We start from the raw sequence: 24,517 nt of genomic DNA on the forward strand, positions 1-24,517 counted from the left end.
CTATTTTCTGTGTCAGGCTTGAGCGATACGACACTATAGTTTAAGTACAAACCTCATTTAATGGTGAATGGCAATATGCAATATACCAGCCTGCAAAAAAAAAAAAAAAGGAAAGAAATTTATACATTCTCAAATATGAAACAGTTCAGACAGAAACGGCTAAAGAATGTATTTGTGATTTTAAAGGAGTTTCATTGTTTGGTTTTTTTTCCCCACGTTCTACTCAGGTATTTATCTCAGAACCTGGAAAATTTCGCCAAAAAGTGAAGGTGTGGATTTATGAATACTGGAATTTTACTGATTCTATAGCTATCATCCTGTTTATGATTGGTTTTGGCTTGCGCTGGTCTGACCCCCCTGTTCAAACTGCAGGGAGACTTCTTTACTGCTTGGATATAATATTTTGGTATACTCGGCTTCTTGATCTTTTTGCTGTGAATCAGCATGCTGGCCCGTACCTGACAATGATTGGGAAAATGGTAAGTATTATGCTTTGGAGCAGTATTTTTGTTACTGTTAAGGCATCTGTTGAGGAACATGTAAAGGTCAGAAGTGACAGAAAAGAATGATGGTCAAAGAACAGGTCAGCTAATAATTCGTAGTAAAGGTATTACCTGAAAATACCATGTCTTTTTCTGTTTGTGAGTTCACCATAATCAGATTCCAGTTCCCTCTAATTTATTCATTATTTGAATTTATTCATTATTTGAATTTATTCACAAAACCCATTTTTACTTTGTTCCTTAGAGAAGGGTTGCATTTGAGTTGAGTGTCTGATCCAGCTTGATAATAGGAGAAAGAAAAATCCCTGTCTCTTGCAGATGGGCTCACTACTATAGATAATTCCCCTAGCTCTTGGAAACTGTCTCATTATTATTTTACATTTTGATTCAGATAACTATATCCCATTTTTAGCAGGCAAACTTTCTCTGAGATCAAAGTTAATTTTTTTTCTCTTTTGGTATAAGAACTGCTGCTGAACTGCTGTCTAGTCTTGAGGGACATCTGCAGATTCCCACTCTAATTTCCCTCAGTTATTGGGAACTGTCTCATTAATACTTTTATATTCTGTCTTGCATGGTAATTCTGATGCAGTATTAGAAGGCAAAATCATTTTTACTGCTATTCCTTGCTCTCAGTTTGGAAGAAATACCACTGAGGAAAACCATCATAAGGTCTCTGCATTTTTCAAATCTTGCTTGAAGATCTTAAAAGGGACTTGAGAGGCAAGTAGGACTTGTGGCCTTTTTGGTCCAAGTTGACTTTCACCTCTATAAAATACTTGGGTAGTCCAGGTCATAGAAATAAAATACTTGTATTTCCTCCAGCGTATTAGATTATTAGCCCTGGCTTTATATTATGATTAGTAACAGCAATAATGTCTCCTTTACATATAATTAACACAGATAATTCATTCATGCAAACATGTCTTCCAGACAGCAAATATGTTCTATATTGTGGTCATGATGGCCATAGTCCTGTTGAGTTTTGGAGTGGCACGAAAGGCAATCCTTTCGCCAGAGGAGCCTCCTTCTTGGACTCTGGCACGAGATATTGTATTTCAACCCTACTGGATGATGTTTGGTGAGGTCTATGCTGGAGAAATAGATGGTACGTAATTTTCACAGCTTAAATTTAACTTGTGATGAAACATGTCCACTCTGGGCTAATAGATTTTTGACCACATATGGACTCTATTCTTTCTCAAACAAGTTTGATTACAGTATGTATATGTCCTTAATGAGTAATGCTGCATGAATAAGGGTGAGAATATTAGTTTGTTTAAAAGATTAAGCTTTGAAACCTTCGAATTTACCTTTTCAAATGAAGTATATTGCAAAACTCAGCGGAAAGCACATAGGAAGTAACATTAAGCTAGTTCATGGTCAGTGAATGTCCTATATCTAAAACTGCTGATCTCTTGGAGAAAAGACTGCAAAGTTGCCTTAAAGGAAGAAAGAATCAAGGGAAAACAAAAAAAAAGGAACAATAAAAAAGAAAAATTGTTTTTCACCATAGTAAGAGTTACCTGGCATCATTCTTAAGCAGATAAACCAGTTGAACATAGGAAAAATAGAACCAATAAGGAAAGTAAACAGGAAATAGGAAAATAAGGAAAATTTCCTTTACAATAGGAAAAGTAAATAGGAAAAAATGTTATATCTTGATTATGGCTTTGGCCATGGCTCAATAAGAGAGAAGAACCAGGTACTCCAGGGAGTATTTCAGCATTATAAATGGCAGGCACTCTCATGCTTCTAAGTGATGGGTACAAGTAAAACAGTCCCTAAAATAGAAAAGTATGTATGCAAATAGGTACAGATACTTAAGTTATGTAGTTCAGCATAGATCTGATTCATTAAAATAATTTAATATGTTGCATCCATTATTATGGATTATTATCAGACATTGGAATAATCTCCCCAGGGGAGCGGAGGATTCACCATCATTTGAAGTTTTTAAGATTCAGCTGAACAGGGTGCTGCGCCATCTTGTCTACACCATGCTTTAGCCAAGAAAGGTTGGATCAGATGATCCTTGAGGTCCTGTCCAACCTGGTATTCTGTGATTCTATGATTCTTTGATTATTGCTGAAAAAGTCATATGATGGCTATGTATTTTGGTTATATAAGTCAAAATTCTTTTAATGAAAGCACACTGTTTCACAGTTTAATCCATTTAATCACTTATTAATGCTAAACCTTTAGAAATTTGACAATTCCCAAATAAAGCTATGTTTTCTGTAATGACTCTTTATGCTGTGGAATATGTCCTGAATTTAGGGCTGCTGCCTTATAAATGTGTTTTAAAATTTCCTCAAAGGTGTAAAATTTGATTAAAAATTCTAAAGATCAAAAGTATTTATTTTGAAAATTTAAAAACATTAAGAGGTATCCCTTAATTTCTGTGATTTGTTACTTCATCTCACAGATATTTGTAGCCATATATCCTTTTGCACATGCGTTAGTATGATCTTACTGAAGCTCTAAAGGAATAACACTCCATTACCGATAAAGCAGCCTTTGCACCGTACCCTTTCCACAGTGGGGTCAGTGAAAGCTTTGCCACTTGCTTTAAGGATCAAAGATTTGGATTTCCGTTTACTTGAGTGTGTGCCATCTCCCAAATACATTTCAGCTGCATCATTTTTCCCCTTAACAAAAGGTCAGGGTGATTGGCATAAGAACTTACATATATGAAAAGGTGTCTACAGTTTCTGAATTGCAAAGGAAACTATGGGGCGGTAGTATCATGATGAAATCTCAGATGTCCTTTATGTGGAGGTAGACTTTTTCATTAGGGATTTAGTAATGTATCTTTGAAAGTAATGAGGGCTATTCTGTTTCTTGCTGGGGCAAATAAGAAGCATGTGCCGTTGCTGTGCTCTGCTGTGATTTCCATGCTAAACATGCAGTCTTTGTCCTTCATTTTCAGTCTGCGAAACTAATGAAGACTGTCCTCCTGGCTCCTTCCTCACGCCGTTCCTCCAAGCTGTCTACCTCTTTGTGCAGTACATCATCATGGTCAACTTGCTTATTGCTTTCTTTAAGTAGGTACCACGGTATATTGCTGCAAAAGCAACTAATAGATGTTTTGCCAACACTTCCACAAAAGCCTTTCACCAAAAATGCCCCAGCAGTGGCACGTTGGTGGTAGTTTTACCCCATCTTCCATGAGGGCCTGGTGAATGAAAAAAAGAAAGGTAGAAGCAAGAAGGTGGCAGGAAGGGGATGGTGATCAGGCACCTAAATTGTTTTGCCATTTAAACAGAATCTGACTCTGTGAAAGTGGACAACTGCAGTTGGCAAAAAAGCAACATTAACTCAGCTCTGAAGTAATTTTTCCTTTGTTCCTAAATGCCATATTTGTTCTGCTGAGAGCGTATATAATGTTCATCATAGGGTAGCTCAAGATTTAAATTGGCAGATAAGTAGAGAAGGTATTCAAGGGAAGAGGATAATGACTTTGCAGGAGCAAGCTCTTCTGTTAGGATATAATTTGAAAATTCCCGTTGTTTGGTGCAATTTGGTATGTTCTAGTCTGAAATCTAACTGCAGTGTTTTTAGCTATCTGTTTTTTAATGTCTGCTGCTGGAATAGGAAGGGTCTTCATACTAGTTCAATAGTAATTCTATAGTAATTAATCAGTGTCTTTATAGTAATTCTAACCTTTCAAGTTTTAACAGGGAGACTCTTGTAGTGATCAAGTTCTGTAAAATATTAGTAAAGAGCAGTCTAACGCAAGTAGTTAATTATTTTTTTCCTGGAGTTCTAGTATTTCTGGGGAAGAAGAAGTCAGCTGCAGGTTAAAAAAATTTCAAATGAAGAAATGTGGTGATTAATATTCAAGGAAACTGAATGATCAAAACTCATTCTATTACCACTTCCAATTAGAAATGTCTTTCCTGAAATTTTGGCAAGGCATCAGGGTTTTCTTTATTTTTATTTTTTTTTTAATACACAGCTGTGAAATTGTAATTTGAATTATTTCTAGATTTAAACCTTCAGCAATGATGATATGTTAAATCTTCTGCCTAGTGATTTGATTGTTCCAGAAGTGGGACCAAAAATGGGTATGAGCGATACATTTAATTATGCTCCCAGAAGTAAAACTGGCGTTTTTGTGATTATGTGCTGAGTGTGTAGCACGATGGTACAACTGAAATTACAGTGCCAGAAACCACAGAGTAGTTTTCCTGTACTTGGGTCTAGGATAGTAGATATGGGAAATTATTCAGTGCAATAATAGTCACGTTTAGTAATATCATGGCTCCAAAGGGTACCCTGCAGAAGAATCACTCCTGTAGCTGCCTCTTTCAGCAAGTGTTTTGTTTAGAGGCAGTGTGCTGAAGAGCAGCAGAGCCATTTTGTTAACGCTTTTCCCTTAGCCCGACTCCTACACTTAATCCAGTCCAAAGAGGCAGGCAGTGTTGAATTCTCAGTTAGGCTATGTATTAAAGTTTAAATAATCTGGCTGAGATTTCAAAGCTACTTCAGGGATATTTTTTGCCCAGTTCCCATTAATGTGAATGGGAATTGGTCTCCAAATCCGTTAGGCAGCTTTGAAGATCTCATTCTCAGTGCGCTAGCTGCAGGCACACGCTGCTGCTTTGTTAAATGAAAGTTGCTAAGCTGATTTACCTCACTGGAGGGATGGGACTTTCCTTCAGTGTCAAATTAGATCTGTAGACAAGCATCTTGTGCTGTTTTGGGAGTGTTCCTCACAGGAGTGTCTTACCCTCTTTCCCCTTCTTTCTCTCTTCTCAGTAATGTTTATTATGATTTGAAATCCATATCTAACAAGCTCTGGAAGTACAACCGGTACCGCTACATTATGACCTACCATGAGAAGCCATGGCTGCCTCCACCTTTCATCCTTCTGAGCCACATTGGACTTCTGATAAACCGCATCTTCCACCATCAGCCTCCAAATGAGCTGGATCAGGAGGAAGGCGACGTTGGACTAAGTAAGCAGAGCTAAACTGGGGACCAAAAGAAATAGCTGATGAGGAATGCTTTCAGCCTCCCATCACTTTGTAGCTTAGTTCCTGAAAAAAAAAAAAAAAAAAAAAAAAAGATTCTCTGGGTAGGAGGCTGGTTTTATTTGCAAAATTGAATTTAACCTGCCTGTCTGAGAACTCTTGTAGGAAAAAGTGACTAAGGGAATGCTTTGCTTTCTATTTGGCTTTTGCTGTGCTGCATACTCTGTATCAAGGTACATCACAACTCTGAGCTGAAATAAAGTGACAGCAGCTTTTTCTGTAAGACAGAATAGCCTTATTTTGAAATAGAGTAAACAATATTGGCAGTATGCATTTCTGTACCTTTGTCCTGAAAAGACCAATGACTCCTTTTTAATTGCCCAGAGAAAGTAGCCACAGAGCCGGAGGACAGAGGAGATCCAGTGATGGCGGATGCAGAGAGAGAGCGCAGGGGCCTCCCACCTCCTCACTGCATCTTCCCTTTGTGCACTGGCTCATCACTGCACCTTAACCCCATCTCCTTCACCCTTCCCAACCTGGATTTATCCATCCCAGGGTCCTTCCTAATACCTCTTTAAGGTGATGCCAGTTCCCTGTCGCACTGTTGCCACTCCTGCAGCTCTGCCAGGAGCAGCCTTAGCTATTGCTGGGAGGGGACCACAAGATGTTGGGATGGGAATGAATACTCAGTAGTGGGGATTGGTGGTTGGTGGGGTGAGGCAGGGGAACGGGGAGGAGGAGAGGCTGGTGGGTGAAACCTTATCCAAAAAAACACTGGGGAACGTTGGCACATAGTATTATACAGCCTCATCTTTTTTGATGTAATGTACATCCTTGATGCCTAATAACAGAGGTGAGCAGACCCTGCTTGGGTTGTGCTTCACTTAGGATTTTCTCTTCTGAACATGAATCCCTGAAGATACCTGGCATGCTTACAGGCGGTTACGGAGTTCAAAAATGGGCTTAACTAATCAATGCTGAGCTGCTTTACTGCTGCTCCCAAGCTCGGCTCCTCCATCACAACTGGATACATCAGCTTGCCTTTGAAGTACCACTGCTTATTTTATATGCATGCATAGTATAAGTCACTGATGTAGCACAGGAGGTGTCTTACTTGTAAGGTGCATTATGCACAAGGAAAACTGAAACGCTGCTTAGCACATCTGAAAGTCCTTAGACAGAAGAAGGCTCGTGCCTTGCCTACACTTCTCTTAGAAAGAGACTATTTTTTTCTTCTTTTTATGCACCCTTATGCCCCTTTTCTTTATACCTATGCATTGCTTGGTAAGTTTCGTCTACTTAAATTTTGGTGCGGTTATAATTAACTGGTTTTAGCAATGAGGATCCAGTGCCACCCTGTGGAAAATCAATGAAAATACCAAGATCCAGAGAGTAGAATCTTGGAGGCAAGAACACAGGTGGATTAGGGGGGAAAAGAGTTTAGGAGGTGATTAAATCTCATTTTGGAGTGAGTGGGGGAACCCCAGAACACTGTGGGGGCTTCCCCGCTGAGCTGTGGGTTGCAGATGAGTGCTACACACTTGTAGCAAATACTGCCATGTCGCTTGGCACAGATACCCCCTCTAGCAAGTACAGTGCTCTCTAGTATGTAGAAAAGGAAAGAAAAAAGGAGCTTGGAAGATGTGGAGTTTGTATCAGAGAAGCAGCTTTCCACCGTACGCATTTCTTCATACTGACTTATAATCGATCTGTTCTCTCAGAAGTCTCGGTGTGCTAGAAGAATAGCATCGTAAGCAGCCCAGGCCACGGAGCTTTAAACTTTTTAATGCGTTCTTTTTCACCCAGTAATCTTGCTTAATGTTTTATACATATGAACATGTGAAGCAATTAGGTGAAAAAAAAGTTTTGTAGCTTTGAGTACCTGAAAGGACAGTAATTGTTATAGGTAGCTAGCCCTAAACAAATGCCTGAACCAAATCATAGTGAAATCTTCATAAGGTTGGCTAATTGTACATATCTGTATGTAAATCTTGGGAGTCACACATGTGTAACAAAATACAGGAAAAAGTCTGGGAGAAAGTACATCTTTGCGAGCAGCCATTTGGTTATGTACTTTTGAGGCTTTAAAAGGGAGTGCACTAGAATTTTTGTTAGCGCGGTTTTGCTGCCTGTCTAAGGAAAGATAACACATTTACATGTATTTGGCATGTTGAGTCTTTATACAATTCATGGAGTTATGTCTGATTCATTCTTCTCGAGGGAGGGGGAGGAAACCTGTTCTGACAGTTCTCTTATTTCTCATGGATGCTTACAAACAATTGCGTTTGTCAGCACTCCTCCTACCAACTCCTGCCTCCTTTGTTCAGAGTTGTACCTGAGTGACGAAGAGTTAAAGAAACTCCATGACTTTGAGGAACAGTGTGTGGAAAAATATTTTCATGAGAAGAATGAAAGCCTGAGTTCCAGTGACAGTGAAAGGATCCGTCTGACAACAGAAAGGTGTGTTTCACTGCAGATTTGTGCTCTTTGCATACATATATCATACAAAAAGCCTTTGATAAGCTAATGCTTTTGTAACAGGCTATGGCACTGGGAACATGAGGAGCACTAACATGCATAGGCCTTGCTAATTTGATGGAAATGTAATGTGTGTGTTTGAACTGCATGGCAGGCCTGGCTGGGAAGCCTTGCTGGCAGAATTGTATCCCTGGATGTATACAGCGTGCAGGGGGCTAAAGGGGTACAGTAAGGTGTCAGTCAGTTTCACTTTTGCAGATGAGGTAGCACCACAAAGACCTGCCAGAGTACGGCAGACAATACATATTTTTATTTAAAGGCTTAACAGCGTGGGAACACTGTGAGAGTATTGCTTGTTATTGAGTATAACTGCTATTTACAGAAATACCAGTATAACCATTGTAGCGTTATCTGCCATGTAGTGTCTTGATTTGCAAAATGTCAACACACAACTGTCAATGGGGCTTCAAAACTCCCAGTATTAGCCTAATTTAGCTTTCTATTGAAATCAATGGTAACGCTGCCATTAAGTTTAATGGAAAGAGTTAAGGAAGTTGAGCACTATAAAAAGTCTTACTGAATGCCAGTTCTCATCTAATAAATTTGTTTTGCTTAGAGAAAGATAGCCTCTTAATCTTTGCCTGTTCATAGTCTTATTTTCTGCATACTAAAACAAAACACAAGCAAAATGAATGTACCCTGTAAAAGAAATAAATCAAGTAGATTTGCTCAAAAGCTGTAGAATCGATTACAGCAAGAAGATTTCATTTAGTGGATAAATACAGATCCGGAAAGGATTTTTTTTCTGAGTGCAAAGGTAAAACACACTCATCAGCATTGCATAACATTAATACAAGAAATGCGTTTAGATTAATAAAATATTTTGGAACACTGGTATTTGATTTTATTCAGGCGTTGGTTAAATGCTACATCTTTTAGTTACTCAGTGACAAAGGAAAGAAGCAACTATTGCATACTGCCTGCAGCTAGTTTATCATTGTCTTAGTAATAGAGCACCAGAGAGAGTATCTTCAGGAAACACGAAGATAACGATTTGGTTAAAATGGTATCATTCCAGTCCAAGAAGTTCTTGCATTGTTCACTGGGGATTTGAAGACCATAAAAAAGGCTTTGCTTTTTGGGCAGCTGAATTTTACCTGAAGATAACTGATGGTAGCAGACATACAGAATCTGTTCCCAGAGGCCAGATAGGTTCCTGGGAAGGCACTTTTCTCATCAGTCTCCAGTATTTGAGAAATGGAAGAGCATCTGTAGGTTTGTGTGAGCATTTCTTGTGTGAGCACAAGAAATGTAGAAACGCAGGATGACTGGCTGACAAGAAGCATACTTTACAGCATTTTACACTTACAGCAATAGCCAAAGCAGCATTTCCAAAGCTGTGTCCTGTTGTAGTTCTGTGGCAAGGAATGGACGTTAGTAGGAAAATAGCACTTTTAAAAATAGATATCCCATGAGCAAAAAGCCCATTTCCTTTAAAGTCACTGGCTGTTAGCCCAATAACCTGAATGACATGTTGTAAGTCTGGATGGGTGTTGTAAAATGCAGATATTCATGGCAATGGAAGTGACCATTAAAAAAACCCCAAAACACTGGCTTTTTGAAATGTATTGATGGCTTTCTTAATCATCTGGCAAATCCAAGTAAGGATCTGTGTTTTAGTATTTTAATTATCTTTTCTTTTTCCACCTAGAGTGGAGGAGATGTTTCTGCAGCTAAAAGAAGTGCATGAGAAGGTATTTTATATCAAGGAGTCTTTACTCTCCCTGGACAGCCAGCTAGGACATTTGCAAGACCTGTCTGCCTTGACAGTGGACATCCTGAAAGTGCTTTCAGCTGTAGACACCCTGCAGGTGGAAGAAGCTTTACTGGCTAACACAAAACACCGAACCTGTAGGAAATTGCCCCACAGCTGGAGCAATGCACTCTATTCCAAGACCTTGAGCAGCCTGGAGTGTTTGTATGACAAGAAGTACCACTACTACAGCATGCCACCTTCCCTTTTACGGAGCTTGGTAAGGAGTCAGTGGCCATCAGAGTGCAAAGACCATGTATTGAGAGCCGAGAGTAACAAAGTGGTAGAAGACAGCTCTCGAAAGATAGAAATAGAAAGTGACACACTCACTTCAGGAGTATCCTCTGAGACTAAGTCAACCCCTAGATATGGACAATTTTTGCTGGTGCCCCCTGACCATCAGGGAGGGTCTTTCTCTGAGGATGTTACCTTAAATTTGTCCTTTTTGAGCACTCCTGACAGGTACAGGGATGATGCATTCAAAGATGAACTGCAAAGTAGCATTGTGGTGCAGAAAAACTTGCAGAGTGTCAGCCTCATTGGAAAGGAGCCAGATTATCAATGGAGCCAGCGAGGCTTTGTTATTAATTTGCCATCAGAAAAGACTAATACTGTTGAGGCTGATCACCCTCTTGGTCTCCAGCCATCCCTGGATGTTGAAGAGAGCGCAGCACCCTCCTGCCATGACAGAAAAGAAAATGAAGGTGGTTATGTGAACTGGGGATTCTCTGAAGGTGATGAAAAAGGTGTTTTCAGCTCAGAGAAGAAACAAAAGAAGGCCCTGTGCATACATTCTGCCTATAACAGTGACTGCAATTGCACGGGTAGTGCTCCCAGACACGTCCAGATAAGAGAATCAAAGTCCTTCTCCTACAACTCCGACAGGTCACATCACAGCAGCATCACCTCTCAGAACAAGCTGAAACGCAGCACTTCCTTCCGCATCAGCCCAATCTGGAGAGACTGGAGTTTCTGCAGGAGCAATAGTTTACAGTCCCCTAAGAAAGAGAAAAGCGGGAAAACCTGCAAGGCCATAGGTGGTAATTATAAAACACTACACCTGTAGAGTATCTTTTATTGGGGAGCCCAAGGCATTATAAAAACATTTCACTTGCACCCAGGAGGCATTAGCTGCAGTTGAAGATAGTAGCAGAGCACAGAGTTAATCCTTCACTTTCTTTGTGCTGGGTCTGATTCCTGTAAGAAATTTCTGAAGTGTGCCTGGTATCCAAGCTGCACCTCGCCTGCGTGTCAGACGCCCTGCTTCTCCTCATCTCATGGGATCCCTATGGCTGTGGCTACACAGCCGGGGTGACAGAGGGACTGTGCTCTCTCCGGGGAAGTCTCCTGTCCTGGGGATGCAATACAAGAGTCGCAGGAGCCAAAATAAATCACACAGTCCCTAAGAGATGTATTAGCAGTATCATAGGTCAGATGGATACATGGAGAATGAAAAGGTGCACATTTTATAGCTGATTTAAAACCAACAAGTTTGCTTACCAACAGCTAAAATTAGCAGATTACAGTTCTAACTATGAATAGTATGAGATGATGGGTAACATTTGTTGTTTTATATCTTGTGATGGTGCAAATCTTTGCACCGAACTGCATGAGTATTAACTTCGGGTGTCACAAGTCTTTCTCAGCTTGCTTTGGAGATCTGCCAACTCTCAGTCTTATCAGATCTTGTCTTAGTAAACAAAAGCTCTGTAGCTTAATGGTGTTTTTTGACTCTTTCCCACAGAGTCCTTACCATCCAGTGAGCTACACCACAGTGAGGCAACAAAAGCAAAACAACAAAACAGAGCCAGAAAGTCTGGGAGAGGAAAGAAGAATCAAAAAACCCTTCAGGTGCCGGTATGTGCAGATGCAAGAGAGCCACATAGCTGTCCTTTTCATTCATTAAGAGCAGTTCTTGCAGTGTGGCTTTGCTGAAAATGTCTACATTTAAAATGCTGTGCACAAATTGGGGTGTCTTTTTTGTGTGTCTGGATTTGGTATAATTTCCCTTCTGTTCGAATGTGTGGGATTTCAGTTTTGAACATGTTGAAGTCTATGGGCTTTGCTGGATAGTATACCAGGGGTGTTATTGATCTTACACAGAAAGGGAACAGTACTTGCACTTTACCTGGCAGGAAGACTTGGGGAGGCTTCATAAGATCTAGGAAAGACTGAAGGAGTGGTGAGCCCTACCCAGATGCTGTGCAACTGTAAACAAGCAAGCCAGGCCTGCTGGTCTTGTCTCCTGCCTACAGGAGTCCCGCAGTCTTTTCTTTGAATCCATCAAACGTTTAGCACGTTGCAGACAGCATACTGGTTGTGTCATACGTATGGGGCAACTTTCATAACTGTATGTGTGTGTACATATATAGAAATCTATTTAGAAAGTTATAAAGAGATTCCTAGGATCTTTGTCAGCTGGAAAGAGTTATCTCTGTTTAATGAGATGAAAGCTGAAGACTGATTTGTTTACGTAGGTTGTTCAGGTTAACAACAGATCTCAGACTTGAATTTTGAGACCTAAAACCTCTGAAGCTATTCTGAGGGACTTCAAACTTTGTTTTAAAAAGCTATAATGCTAGATCTTTCAGTAGTATTTACTAGACAAAAGAAATGTGTCTTTCTTATGCAACTTGTAATAAAAATGGGAAAATCTGTTTCTCATTTGGGAGCAAGTTCAGTCATTGGCATTTCAGTGATACTCTGAAAGGCCACGTCACGGGCTGTTGGAGGAACTGCAGAGGTGCTAGTCATCTATAAATCGAATGTCATTTTGTCTGTGTCTTGCCAGGTGATTAGAGTGGATGATTGTCCCCAGAACACCCAAGTGAGCTCAGAGCCCGCAGAGATCAATGTCTGGGATGAGCAAGAGAAACACAGCAAGAACTGGCTCACTGTGTCTAATTTCAGTCAGCTAAGTATGTGATATTTTGCAGATGGCAAAACTCAGCACAGCTTTTAAAAAGAAGCAGTAAATAAAAATTCACAAATTCAAAATATCATCCACCACTTTGACCTCATTTTTTACAGAATTAGAATTAGGTTGCAGGCACACATGACTTGGTTGTTTGCTGCATCATTGCAGTGGCAAAAAGGGACACAGGTTGGATGGAAGGTCAGTTAAATCTTTCCAGGAGTGCTGCCTGTCTCGCATGGGGGATAGTAGAATACCAATCCTCAGGAGTAAGTGGGAAGCAAGGAGGATGATATCCTTGTCTCCTGTCCTGAGGTGTCTTCTAAAGTGTCATCCTGGCTAATTGCAAAAATAAACTCTCTCGTGAATTTCTTAGGGCATTTACACTCACAGGCAGAGCAGCAATACTGTATCTGCTGGCGGATCCTCTGCATGTATTATTCATTACTCATTGCTCAGAAACACATACTCCAAAGGGAAGAAATGAATTCTGTATCATCTCTATTGGAATGAAAAGGGAATGGCATTCTTACTCTTCTTTTAGTAATTCTCCAACTCTTTCATTCTCAGAAATCCTTTGCGTAGTTCCTCTTATCTTTCAGCTTTGCTGTGATGTGGCTTACTGGCTTCATCCTGTGAGCTGCTGGGAGAAGAACCAGGGAATGCTGAGACTCAGCACAGCATAGCCTGAGAAGGGCTGCACTCCTCCAAAATCTGCTGACAGAGAATGGAAACAGTCTGTTTAAACCTTATGAAATTCCATTATTGCTTTTATAGCCCATTACACATTTGCTGGGGCAATATGCTATACAGGTGTTAATTTTATAGTGCTGTAGAGGTGTTTAGTTTGTAGCAGTAGAGCTGTTAATTTACACTCTGGAAATAGCTGACACCTGCTATTTTGGCTAGGTTTGGAACATCTCAGTTGTATGCACCAGAAGATGAAAAATCAAGACATTGGTAGGCACAGCATACCATTCTGTGATTACCTGAGGCATTCTCGAGAGGTAAGACCTAAGATTACACATCCTAGTCCATAGTTTTTTGGCTGGGATGAGGCCAGGGTAGCTCTACTGATGTCCCTGGACTTGCTGCTATAGGTTCTTTGTCATGAAATACCTCTTAAGAGATGAGGAACTTTGTTGTCTGCTGGCACAGCACATGTGTGCAAGTAAATGAATAATTTTAACAGCTGTTAACACTCCATTAAGGTTATTGAAGTAACATATTAAATTATTAAATCATGGAGTGGTTCTGAGTATGAAGAATTTGGTCAGAAATGACATGTGTGTTGATGTTTCATTAGGCAATGAGTGAGCACACTGCTTCATCTTGAACCCCTGGGCAGAATTAGTTAGCAGAGTGAAGTAAATTTTGGCAAGGTAGCTACATTGCTCTTATTCTATCACACAGAGATAGTTATTTCTTGCAAAGTGGTAGTTAAATATTGATGATAATAGCTGCAAAGCTTAGTTTTCTTAACCCCTGGCTTATAAACACCATATCTTATTATTTATCAGAATTAATTTGCAGCTCCATAATGTAAGGGTCCTCTGCCTATGTAAGTCAACATAGGCTCAATGACTTTGATGGAGCTGGACCAATTTATATTTCCTGAAGACTAGGGGCAGGAATCTGGATTATAGAAACTTCTATCTGTTTTAAAAAGGTGTAGCTAATGGAAGAAAATGTGTCTTTCACTACATGGCATAGGGTTATCTCAGAGGTATGAAAGGAAATTAACAAAGAATAAATTAAGAAGAGGAGTGAAATAATCCTTACCTCTTCTTTTTTCAACAGCACCCTTCCTTGCCTGTTTTACTTATAGCACTTTTTATTATTAAAATGGTGATCTTTAAAAGCCTAGCTTATTTTTCACTGTAAATGCTATGAGTTGCCTTTTTTTTTCTTAAGGAGTAAAAATAAACTAGATAGTTTCAGATCTGCTGTTCTGAGTGCTGTAGAGTTTGAATCCCAAATACCAAGGAAGAGAGCTTGAATCTAAATTTTAAAAATGGCAGGTTTTTGTATGAAAGACTGGACGGAGAGAGAGAAAGAGAAATAAATTTATTGATTTTGTGTTCTTTAAAACCTGAGCTTGGAGGTTAAACCTATAAATCTTTGAAATGTGGAACACAGGGTCAGACAAACAAAATACAGGTACAGTCAGGAAAACTGTGGGAAGGGACCAAGTAATCTGGTGCTTCAAAACTCATAGTAACATGTCTTAGGTAAAACTCAAGGGAGGGATTTTTAAAGTTCTCAGAAGAATTACAGCAGGATTGGAGTTAGGCCAAGACTAGTCACTTCAAGAATGCCAACTTCAAATTTTTTATTCTTTCAAGATACAGCCTCCAGTGGCCAATGAGTTGCTATACCTGTCCTTAAGTGCTGTCTGGCTTATGAGAGTTTACATGTATTGCTGAGAAGTCACAATGTTGCTTCATTTTACTGTTCCTCTTGGAGTATGATATATTTTAAATAGATGTATTTTTCCTAAAGCAGTGCTTCTCAGATTTACCCATTGAACACCAGTGGTTCAGAAATCCCTCCTGAAGGATAGCAGAGAGCACAGTAAGGGTGTATGAAAGAAGGTTTTGGTTTTGTTAAAGATGTTTTCATCTGTAAAGCAAGCAATAAGGTGAAAATATGAGTGAAATAAAAAAATTGTGTGTTAAGTTTCAGATAATATTCAAAGCTGAGTTTTAGTTAATTTATCTTTAAACTTTGTTGTCTTTGAACTTTCTTTGGTGCTCTATTTCTTTTGAGGATTGAAATCTGCCTGACTGCTATTCAAAACAATAATGCCATTTCTGACTAGCACATTAGGAGAACCTGCCTGGCCCAATTTTCCCTAATATGGCTGCAAGTTTAAAAGGCTGTTTGAGTACTTCTTTAACTATAAGACCTGGAATATATGTGATATAAATAAAAAACTGTAATGTGAGTAAAGTAGTTCCATTTTAGTGTAGGTATGGCAATGCTGTGATTCACCTGCCTGTCAGTGTCATTATTGATGATAACAATAAGCATATCAATAAGCGTTTTCAAGGTTGTATCTTTTTGAGTGGTGCAGTGTGTATATGACAGCGATGTGCAGATTTTGCCAGTAAAAGTATCTCTCTTCTTTACAGGATTTGAGTAATAACATATATGGAACCACCAAGAAAAGTAATCTGACCAGGAACTCCTTGTATGTATTATTAGTATGTTGAGATATTCATCACATGCTTTCAGAAAGAAACTTCTGTACTTTCTGTGGGTTTCCACTTTGGTTCTGCAATATACTTAGGATGAGAAATTTATGTGAAGCCTTAAAACTATTCAATCTGTTTAAGTTTCTTTAAATGAAGCCTTATTAATGGAGATAAAGGAGATCCATTTAAACAAAGCGTATAATTTTAGGTGGCATAGACACCTCTTTTTATTCTAACAATAATCCAATTTTCTAATTCAATCACTGAGATCACCATAGCATCTTTAACTACCCATTATTCCAATTTAGTGAGCACGAAAAGTTGCATTTGCTTTTGCTGTGCAAATTGCATGTTTCCTTTTTTAATAATTAAAGTGCTAGCAGTTCCTGAAAGCTTCTCTCTTTCTCTGATTCTCTCTTTCATACTGAGTCTGAATATTTACAAAATATTTGGCTTGATTTTCTTAATGGGTTTTCAAGTTATTAAGATTTTATTATATTTAGTGAAAGTATACTGATTTTAATAGTGTTTTCAAATTTTATTGTGGGTCTTTGATATTTTTTCGAGCTTGATTGATCATTATCTTAACATTGGGGATATTTTTTCCACGTGCAGTGCTGTCTCTATGTTTCTTTTCCTTTTCTTTCTTATTTTCATCAATTTCTTTTATATATCTCTCACTTAGTGAAAATGTGTATGTCATAAATAAAAGGCAGTAGAAAGCTGCCACATCCCACGTGATTTCACCATGGGAAGAGGAAAAACGATGTTGCGTTTTTTACCTATCCTATGAGTTGGTTTTTTGTTTTGTTTTGTTTTGCTTTTTACCTAGTCATTTATAGGCAGTAGGCAAACTGCATACTTATCAGCAGGACCCACAGGCCGTTGAGTGGCCTGATTCTGTCACTTAGTCTGTTGTCTTCAGTGGGATCCCCCTGGTCTGCGAGGTGAATCACATCCGCTGTCTTCTGTAACAAAGGCTGCTTCAACGTTAATGCCGTAGTCTTTCTGCAGCCTTGCTAATCCAAAGGACCATGAATTTAAGAAGTCTGTTTTTGCGCAAGCAGTGGTAATAGCTCTGAGTGCATCTCTGCGTTGAGGAAAAATGAACAAATGTGTGTGTGATTGAAGTGGTCTTTAAGCGATACTGTTATTGCAGTGTAAACGATAGAGACAGCGGTGCAGTGTGGTAAGAGCAGCTCAACATAAATGAGAGAACGAAACATGCAGAAAACTGTTGCTGTTCTTAAGTAACTGAAGATTATTTGCTGATTGTTGCAATGAACAAAGTTGCACTGAAGTTTCTTTTGTTTTATGATTGCTGATCAAACCTTCGTGAGTTTTGCATTCACATAAACTGCATCTCTTTATATGTACTGTTGTTAGATTAATGACAGAAATTTTGGAGTAAAATATCAAATGTTTGCTTTTAAACAGGTTGAGAACTTCAGAGGAAACTGACAGTAAGTTTTTGGCTGCTTTGTCACTCATTTTAATTCCCCTCTCCAAATCACACTTTGACAATTCTGAAGTACGAAATCCAAAAGGAAGTTATTTTATTGTTGTTGGAGGATTATAAGAAAATGTTCAGCTATTGTTTCATATGTTAGTTGTTAATTTGTATTTTAAAGTGAAAATTTTTTTTAATGAGGACGTGTTTTCCTCATGATAAATGCAAAATCCTAAAATAAAAAAAAAAAAGTATTTTTACTCTAGTCTGCCCAGTAATGTTGTACTATTCAGTAGGAAGAAACTTTTTAAGATGATGGTATTGCTTTTATGCCTGGCAATCTAAAAGACCTCCTGCGTTAAAGCAGGTTGTATACCTGAGGACAGAGTGTGATATAAAATTTTCAACGTACGCTTGGTTTTTCAAGTTGCAGTTTGGTGCCGTTCCTCTGTTTGTGTGGTTTCCCTGAAATTATGAAATCAGTGAAGGATTGAACTTACTATGAAATGGCCAATGAAGAAATTCAAGGTTATAGCTAGGAATTGCTTTGTTCCACGGAACCAGACTGCTAGTTAACTTCACTTGTATTTGTTGCCTTTTTAATCTATCTTCCAGTTTTCCTGGCATGCGGCTTAGCTGTAAGAGGCTGAGCAGCTGGGCATCTACCTCTTTTTGAGTCTAGCTGTGACACAGGAACAAGTCGCTCTTAGACTTATCTCCCCTTCAAGCGCCGCTCTTTCTGGGTCCGGCTGTGCACAAAGCGTGGCGGTGCTGAAGCGCTCCGCTGCAAGCGTACTGACTTGGGGGGCTACACTCTAGAGCACACCGTTGCTTTGATTAAAATCCATTTTTCGCATCCTCAAAAGGAAAGGCTTAGTCCCCCCCCTTCCCCTTCTCATGCTTGTTGTTTTGCAACATACGAGATGCAACACAACTAGTTGGGTCCAGCAAGAAAGAGAGCAAAAGGGATCTTGAATCACCAAGGGCACTCGGAGGAAATGCTGGCCTACATCCCAACATTTATTTACGTGGGTTCTTTTTATTTTTTTTTTTATTTAATATCTCTTTCACTAGAAAAGGGAATATAAGCAAATAAAATACATCAAGAAGAAAAGTGTAATGTTCAAATATTTTGATGAAAGTTCAGTTTTGATTATCTCATTTTTCGGAATTAAAGTAGTACGGTATATGTATTTTCTGAAATCCGGCATTTTGAAGGATTGTTTTCCAATAGAGCAAAGTCATTTCACCTAATTAATGGACACATGCTCATTAATCTTGGTTTTATTAAAAAGACTTTTTATAAAAAAAAAATTTTGGACTAAATTTGATCTGTCTGTGCCTGATAAATAACCACAGGAACCACTGCTAAGTAACCACAGAAATTGTCTGTTTTTATTTTAACAGCATTTTAGACGCTGTGGGTTAGTGGGACAGTATTATTATAACTTTGGTGTAATGCTATAGTTAATGGAATGCTTAATGACTGAGGATGGAGTTGGAAAAATCATGCCTTTGGGAGGCTGTGAAGCATGATGGACAGCAAAGTGCTTTTAATATCCCAGAGGTGTAATTGGCTTAGAGAAGCTACATGTCCTTGAGGTTAATATCGCAGTTTCCTACCATTTCCCTGAATAAATAAGTCATCTGGCTATATTACGTTGATAACTGAAATCTGCCAATATACTGTACATTATAACATAGTTAAAGCCTATTAGTAATTCTCCTCTTTAGAATGCTGAGACAGTAATTCTGGTTAATCTGTTTCATGACAAACTCTAGGATGGAAGGAATTCAAAAATCATGCATTTATCTCTGCTATAATAATTAATGTAATGATCCTTTAAACATTATTTCAGATATCTTCGCCTGCTTGAAAACATCTCAAGATCTGCATCATCACTACTCAGGTAAGTAGGAGGCACCAGAATGATAGCTGAGTAATTTAACAAATTAAAAGGACACTAGTTCTTCACTTGTCATCCTCTGTGATTTTCATCTTGAAGAATTGCACAGTTGCCCACTGCTAAGAAGATTCTGTATTAATTTATGCCTAACACTCCAGTGAGGAAATAATGAATTATTTTCTTGCTGCTAATTGCTCTATTCTCGGTATTTCTGGCAAATCCAGAGCAGAATGTAGATAATCGCTTTCAAAATATCAGTGGAAAAAATGAATAGAGCTCCAATTCTTGGGGCGGGGGGGGGGAGGGGGGACGGGGGCGGGGGGCGCGAAGAGGCACTCATTTGTTTATAGCTGTCACTTCCCCTCACACCTCCCACATCCTCCTTTGTACTTTCTGGAATTGGTTTCTTCAGTTAATTGGTCCTGTACTACTTAATCTGTGTTTATATACCTATGAACTCCTGTAAATCTGGCAGGGAATAAATCATTTGAATGCTAATTGCCTGGAGTCCTGTCTTTTCCTGAACTGAGTATGCACAGATTTTCTCACCAGGCTTGGATTTCAGTTTTTCCCGGAGGAGAACTGAGCGGAGCTTGCCAGTAGATGTCCCTGTTGCCTACAGGACTTGGCATCCTTTAAATGGAAGCCTAGGGTAAAGCAGAAGCATTAGCAGACTCCTGAAGTTCAAAAAACTATGCGATATTCACTGGGAATAAGACCTCCTGGTTTGTAATCAGTGTACAGGAGTAATTTCTCTGACATCGTGGCATTGTTGCCATGCCTGGCTCTCGTCAGGCATATTATTTGAGATTAGGTAGGACTTTTAGCACAGATGAGAATGGTTTCCAGTATTAGTTGACAAACGTCACACTGGGTTTTCTTTCCTCAGGAAGATCATGATAGAATTTAGCCAACAAAGCCCAAAAGTTTGATACTAAAATCCTGCACCACATACTGCTTATGCATTATTTTTGCTATCATGTTGTGTAGCTCTGCTTCTCTGCACACACAAGTTCAGCATCTGGTGCAAGTCCACTTCACGTTGCTCCTGGAGGTTCTAGAGTGAGTGCTGGCAGTGTCTCAAGGATGGCACAGGTCTGACAGCTCTGCTGTTCACGTCCTTGTCCCTGCTACGCACTAATTGTGTGGCTAGAGCATGTTCCTAGTGAGGCATCAAGGGATGACCTTGATTTTCAGTCCATGCTCCAAAGCTATTCAGGCATGTTAACCGATGCCGGTTGAATTCGGAATACGTAAACAAGCCTTCAAGTGGAGCCTGAAATGCAGATCTTCTCAAATGAGGACCCTAATTCATAGGTTGGCATGCCATGGGTCCCCTTTGCTCTCTCCTTCTGGGCCAAATAATCTCTAATTAATTTCTGCTCAGAGAAGTAATCTTAAAAAGGACAGTTGGTGTCCAAGCTCTGGAAGAGTCTGCCATCGGAGCTTTTTGGTTGCTCTGCAGAGAAACACAGATCTGCTGTAGTTCACTCAGCTTTGGATGCTAGTTCTGTCTTCGGCCATTGAATAGGGAAATTGGGCAGACAGCACTGTAGCATCCGAGTTGCCCGCTTTTTCTAGTTTTGCCCTCATTGCGACTTACTTCACGCCTCTCTCCCCCTTTCTGATAACGGAGTCATTGTGAGGATAAATCTATAAATATTTAGCTGGCACTCTGAGGTTTTGAAGATGTTTGCCTGAGAAATAATCTGACAATTAGGGAGATGCAATAATGTTACTGATGATGTTTGGTGAGGACCCCAGATGAAGAAGTAGTGCAAGGGGCTTGTCCCAGAGACCCTGGGATGCAAGGGGCTTGTCCCAGAGACCCTGTTTTCTTGGAAGAAGGGAATCAATGAAGGGGGGAAAGAGTGGCAGCTGATGTTTGTGAGATAACATGGGCACGCAAAGGGAAGTTGCTAGCTGGGTAGAATGGTGCTCAGGCCTGACACAGGATCACACTGCATCCTCCTTGGCAGTGTACACCACAGTAAAGCACCACTAGATGTTTTTGAAACTCAGACAGCTTGTTGTTTATTCAGTTTAGTAGTGAAATCTATGTTGTTTGCAGCTGTTGAAAGAAACAACTTAATGAGACTTTCTCAGACCATACCATTTACACCAGTCCAGCTCTTTGGTGAGTACCAAATTCCTGATGTTGTTTTATGCTTTATAAATAGTTGTTGCATTATCTATTTAAAGACTGTGTTTGAGAAATTTCCTTGGATTAATTTCAGCAATTCTTCTTTTCTAAAAGAGATGAACTGGGATAGAATTGTAGTCATGCAGTAATTTAGGGGCTTTAGGAGGTCATCTGTTCTAACTCCCTCTGTGGCCCATTCCAATCAGATTGCTGAGAGCCTGTCCAGTTGCATTTTGAATATGTCTATAAATTGAGATTCCTCAGCTTCTCTGGACGACCTCTTCCAATGTTTGACTGACTTCGTTGTGAACCTAGTATCTTTCCCAGGATTTGTTGGGGGTTTCCCGTGCTGTAGCTTATATCTGTTAGCATTCATGTGGTTACTGTCGATCTCAGAGATTAGTCTAACTCCATCTTCTCTATACTTATCCTTAGGATATCTGAAGACAGCAAAAAGATTCCCCTTAACCTTAATACCTACATTGTCTCCCTGTTTCTCTCTCCCCTCCCCCACATGTAAAGACATAGATAAATAGGTGATAGATAGATAGATAGATAGATAGATAGATAGATAGATAGATAGATAGATAGATAGATAGGATATCCCATCAAGAAGAAAAACAGGTATTTGCTGAAAGGGCACTACTGCTGTACCTGGTACAGAAGACTTGTAGCGTACCAAGGAAAAAAGAACTGTGCTTTAACTGAAGAGCAGTAGAGAATAATACAAAAATCATTTGGAAGGGTTTTGAAATTAGTGTGCAGTATTGGCTTACAGCAGCAGAAGCTCTGCCTCTAGACACTTGAGATCTAGGTGCCTTCTTTTCAATGGGTAGAATATTTTGTCTCACAGCAACTAATTGCTGATACTTGCAGCATCATAGGATTTCTTGGGACCAGATTGCTGCAGATAATTAATATAGCTATGAGCATATTGAACATTCTAATCTTTGAAGCTCCCAGGAGACACCTTTCTAGGTATTAAATTGTCAAAAGATAATAAACTGAAGAATTAATGTAAGATTAAAAAATGTGTCTGGTTATAGTATCTTTATTCAAGTGTCTGTCTTCTATGTGAGATACTGGCTTTTCCGTGACTTTATTTTAAATTGAAATTTGCACATATTGTGGTGTTTGACAGCATCTACATTTATGCTGACTGGTGAAGGTAGGCTGGGGAGTGGGGAGGAAATCTACTAATCCGAATCCAGTTTGTCCTTCCTCATGCTATTCTTTGCCATTTTGCAGATGTAGTTACGTCATCACACTTGCCGGTGAAAACCCGTATCTTACAAATTAACATTGCAAATAACGTGAGTTGCAAGACGGAAAGCCAGGTTTAAAAAAATCAGTCCACTTTTCCGTTCGTTTACAAATGATGGCAACAGAAAGGTGTCTCACTTAGGTTGCAGGAGGGGAATGCTATTAGAACTGTACAGGGAAACAGAATGTGACTGAGTTAAAGCTCACCAGGTTTGTTCTGCTTTCAGAAAAACATTATTAGCAGGAGTTGAACATCTCAAATTTTGTACAGTACAAATAACATTGGAATTTCTAGGAAAAAGACAAATCTTTGTTTAAAACACCAAAACTCTAAAATTCCTGTTAATTTTACTTGTTTGTGTGGAAGTGTGCAGGAGGTCTTAAATTCATCTCTGTTTAGAGGCTTAATACAAGCTCTTTGGACAACTTATCACAGTAGATCTTAAGCGGAATGTATGTAGTAAGTAGTGTAAATGTAGGCTGTGGAAGTTGTCACACAGATGAACAGCAATGATAAAAAAGCTCCATTTTGAAGTGTGGTTTACAAGGGCTCATAAAGCAGTATGTTATTTTAAGATACCAGATCAAAATGCAGTTCTCTCCTGTTTCTGCAGTGTGTGATTTCTGCTAAAAAAACTTCCTTTTATTTAAGCTGGAGAGGAAGTGACGGTCTATCGGCTAGAGGAAAGTTCACCTATGAACCTTGACAAAAGCATGTCTTCCTGGTCCCAGCGTGGTATGGCTGCAATGATCCAAGTCCTGTCACAGGAGGAGATGGATGGGGGTCTGCGGCGGGCCATGAAGGTCATTTGTACTTGGTCTGAGAATGATGTATTGAAGTTGGGACAAGTATTTATTGTGAAGTCTTTTCTGCCAGAGGTGGTTCAGACTTGGCAAAAGATCTTTCATGAAGGCACAGTGTTACATCTCTGCCTGAGGGTGAGTTCAGACCTGAAGGCACACTGACTGGTCTAACCTGATAACCTGATGTGCCTTAAATGTTATACTGCTTACATGTGAATGTCTTCGGCATGGTTGACAAGTGGTTTGATGCTATCTTTTGGAAAGGAAAAAATGTTTTGTGGGAGGTCTGTCTCCCATTTGGAAATGATATACAATCAGGTGTGTGTTTGTTTATTTGTTTTGACAAATTCATGGCGCCTTTCTTCATGAAAATGAAATTAATATTTATAACATTATTTTCTTCAGGAGATCCAACAGCAAAGGGCTGCCCAGAAGTTAATCTATACCTTCAATCAAGTCAAGCCTCATGGCCTTCCATATACTCCAAGGTAAAATCACTGTCTATTAGGTGCCAGAGGTTTCTCTTCTTAGCTGTGTGCCAGGTCTAGTGCAGCTTTCTTTTTCATAGTGGGTTGAAATAGCTACTGCTTAGACAGACTAATGGTAGTTAATCAACTCTTTAAGGAGAAAGGTAGGCAGCTTTGAACTTTGTCTTTATAGCTGCATGTGATGGCAAAATAAGCTTCTTCAAAATGCTGTTCCTTAGACTGAAGCAAGAATTGCCTTTTATACAATTAAAATAAGACAATTTGATATAGTTAATTTGCAGTGGGCTGGAGTAAATCAGATTATGTTGTTTGTCCATAAACTATACTGACTGATCAAGTGCTTTTTTTTGGTCAGTTATCAAACTGAGAAAGCCTTTGTGCTGCCTACCATTTGGTACCTCCTGCGGTTCAAAACACTCCAGCTAAGGAAGATGTGTCCTCCTTTTTGGTATATTTGCTTTGCATCATGCTGTGTGCTGACTGTGCGGATGTTCATTACCCTTCCAGCTCTTGATAGACAGCATTTATATCTGCAGGTTCCTGGAAGTTTTCCTCATCTACTGCCATTCAGCGAACCA

General features: G+C 39.4%; 1 protein-coding gene across 1 annotated transcript; it reads left to right on the plus strand.

The window, feature by feature from the left end:
* Positions 1-234: 234 nt before the first annotated feature.
* On the plus strand, positions 235-24,515 carry LOC134509059 (transient receptor potential cation channel subfamily M member 6-like; the record flags this gene model as incomplete). The annotated part of the gene is made up of 17 exons (XM_063321529.1): positions 235-269; positions 373-479; positions 1,437-1,611; positions 3,436-3,550; positions 5,268-5,467; positions 7,810-7,942; positions 9,672-10,813; positions 11,518-11,630; positions 12,565-12,691; positions 13,597-13,694; positions 15,822-15,880; positions 17,322-17,347; positions 19,194-19,244; positions 21,313-21,378; positions 23,300-23,586; positions 23,857-23,939; positions 24,476-24,515. Coding segments are annotated over exons 2-17 (2,730 nt in total), but the record flags the coding sequence as incomplete, so codon positions are not given.
* Positions 24,516-24,517: the final 2 nt, after the last annotated feature.

The sequence above is a fragment of the Chroicocephalus ridibundus genome, chromosome Z (genome assembly GCF_963924245.1).
Source record: "Chroicocephalus ridibundus chromosome Z, bChrRid1.1, whole genome shotgun sequence".
In the NCBI taxonomy this organism is placed as follows: Eukaryota; Metazoa; Chordata; class Aves; order Charadriiformes; family Laridae; genus Chroicocephalus; species Chroicocephalus ridibundus.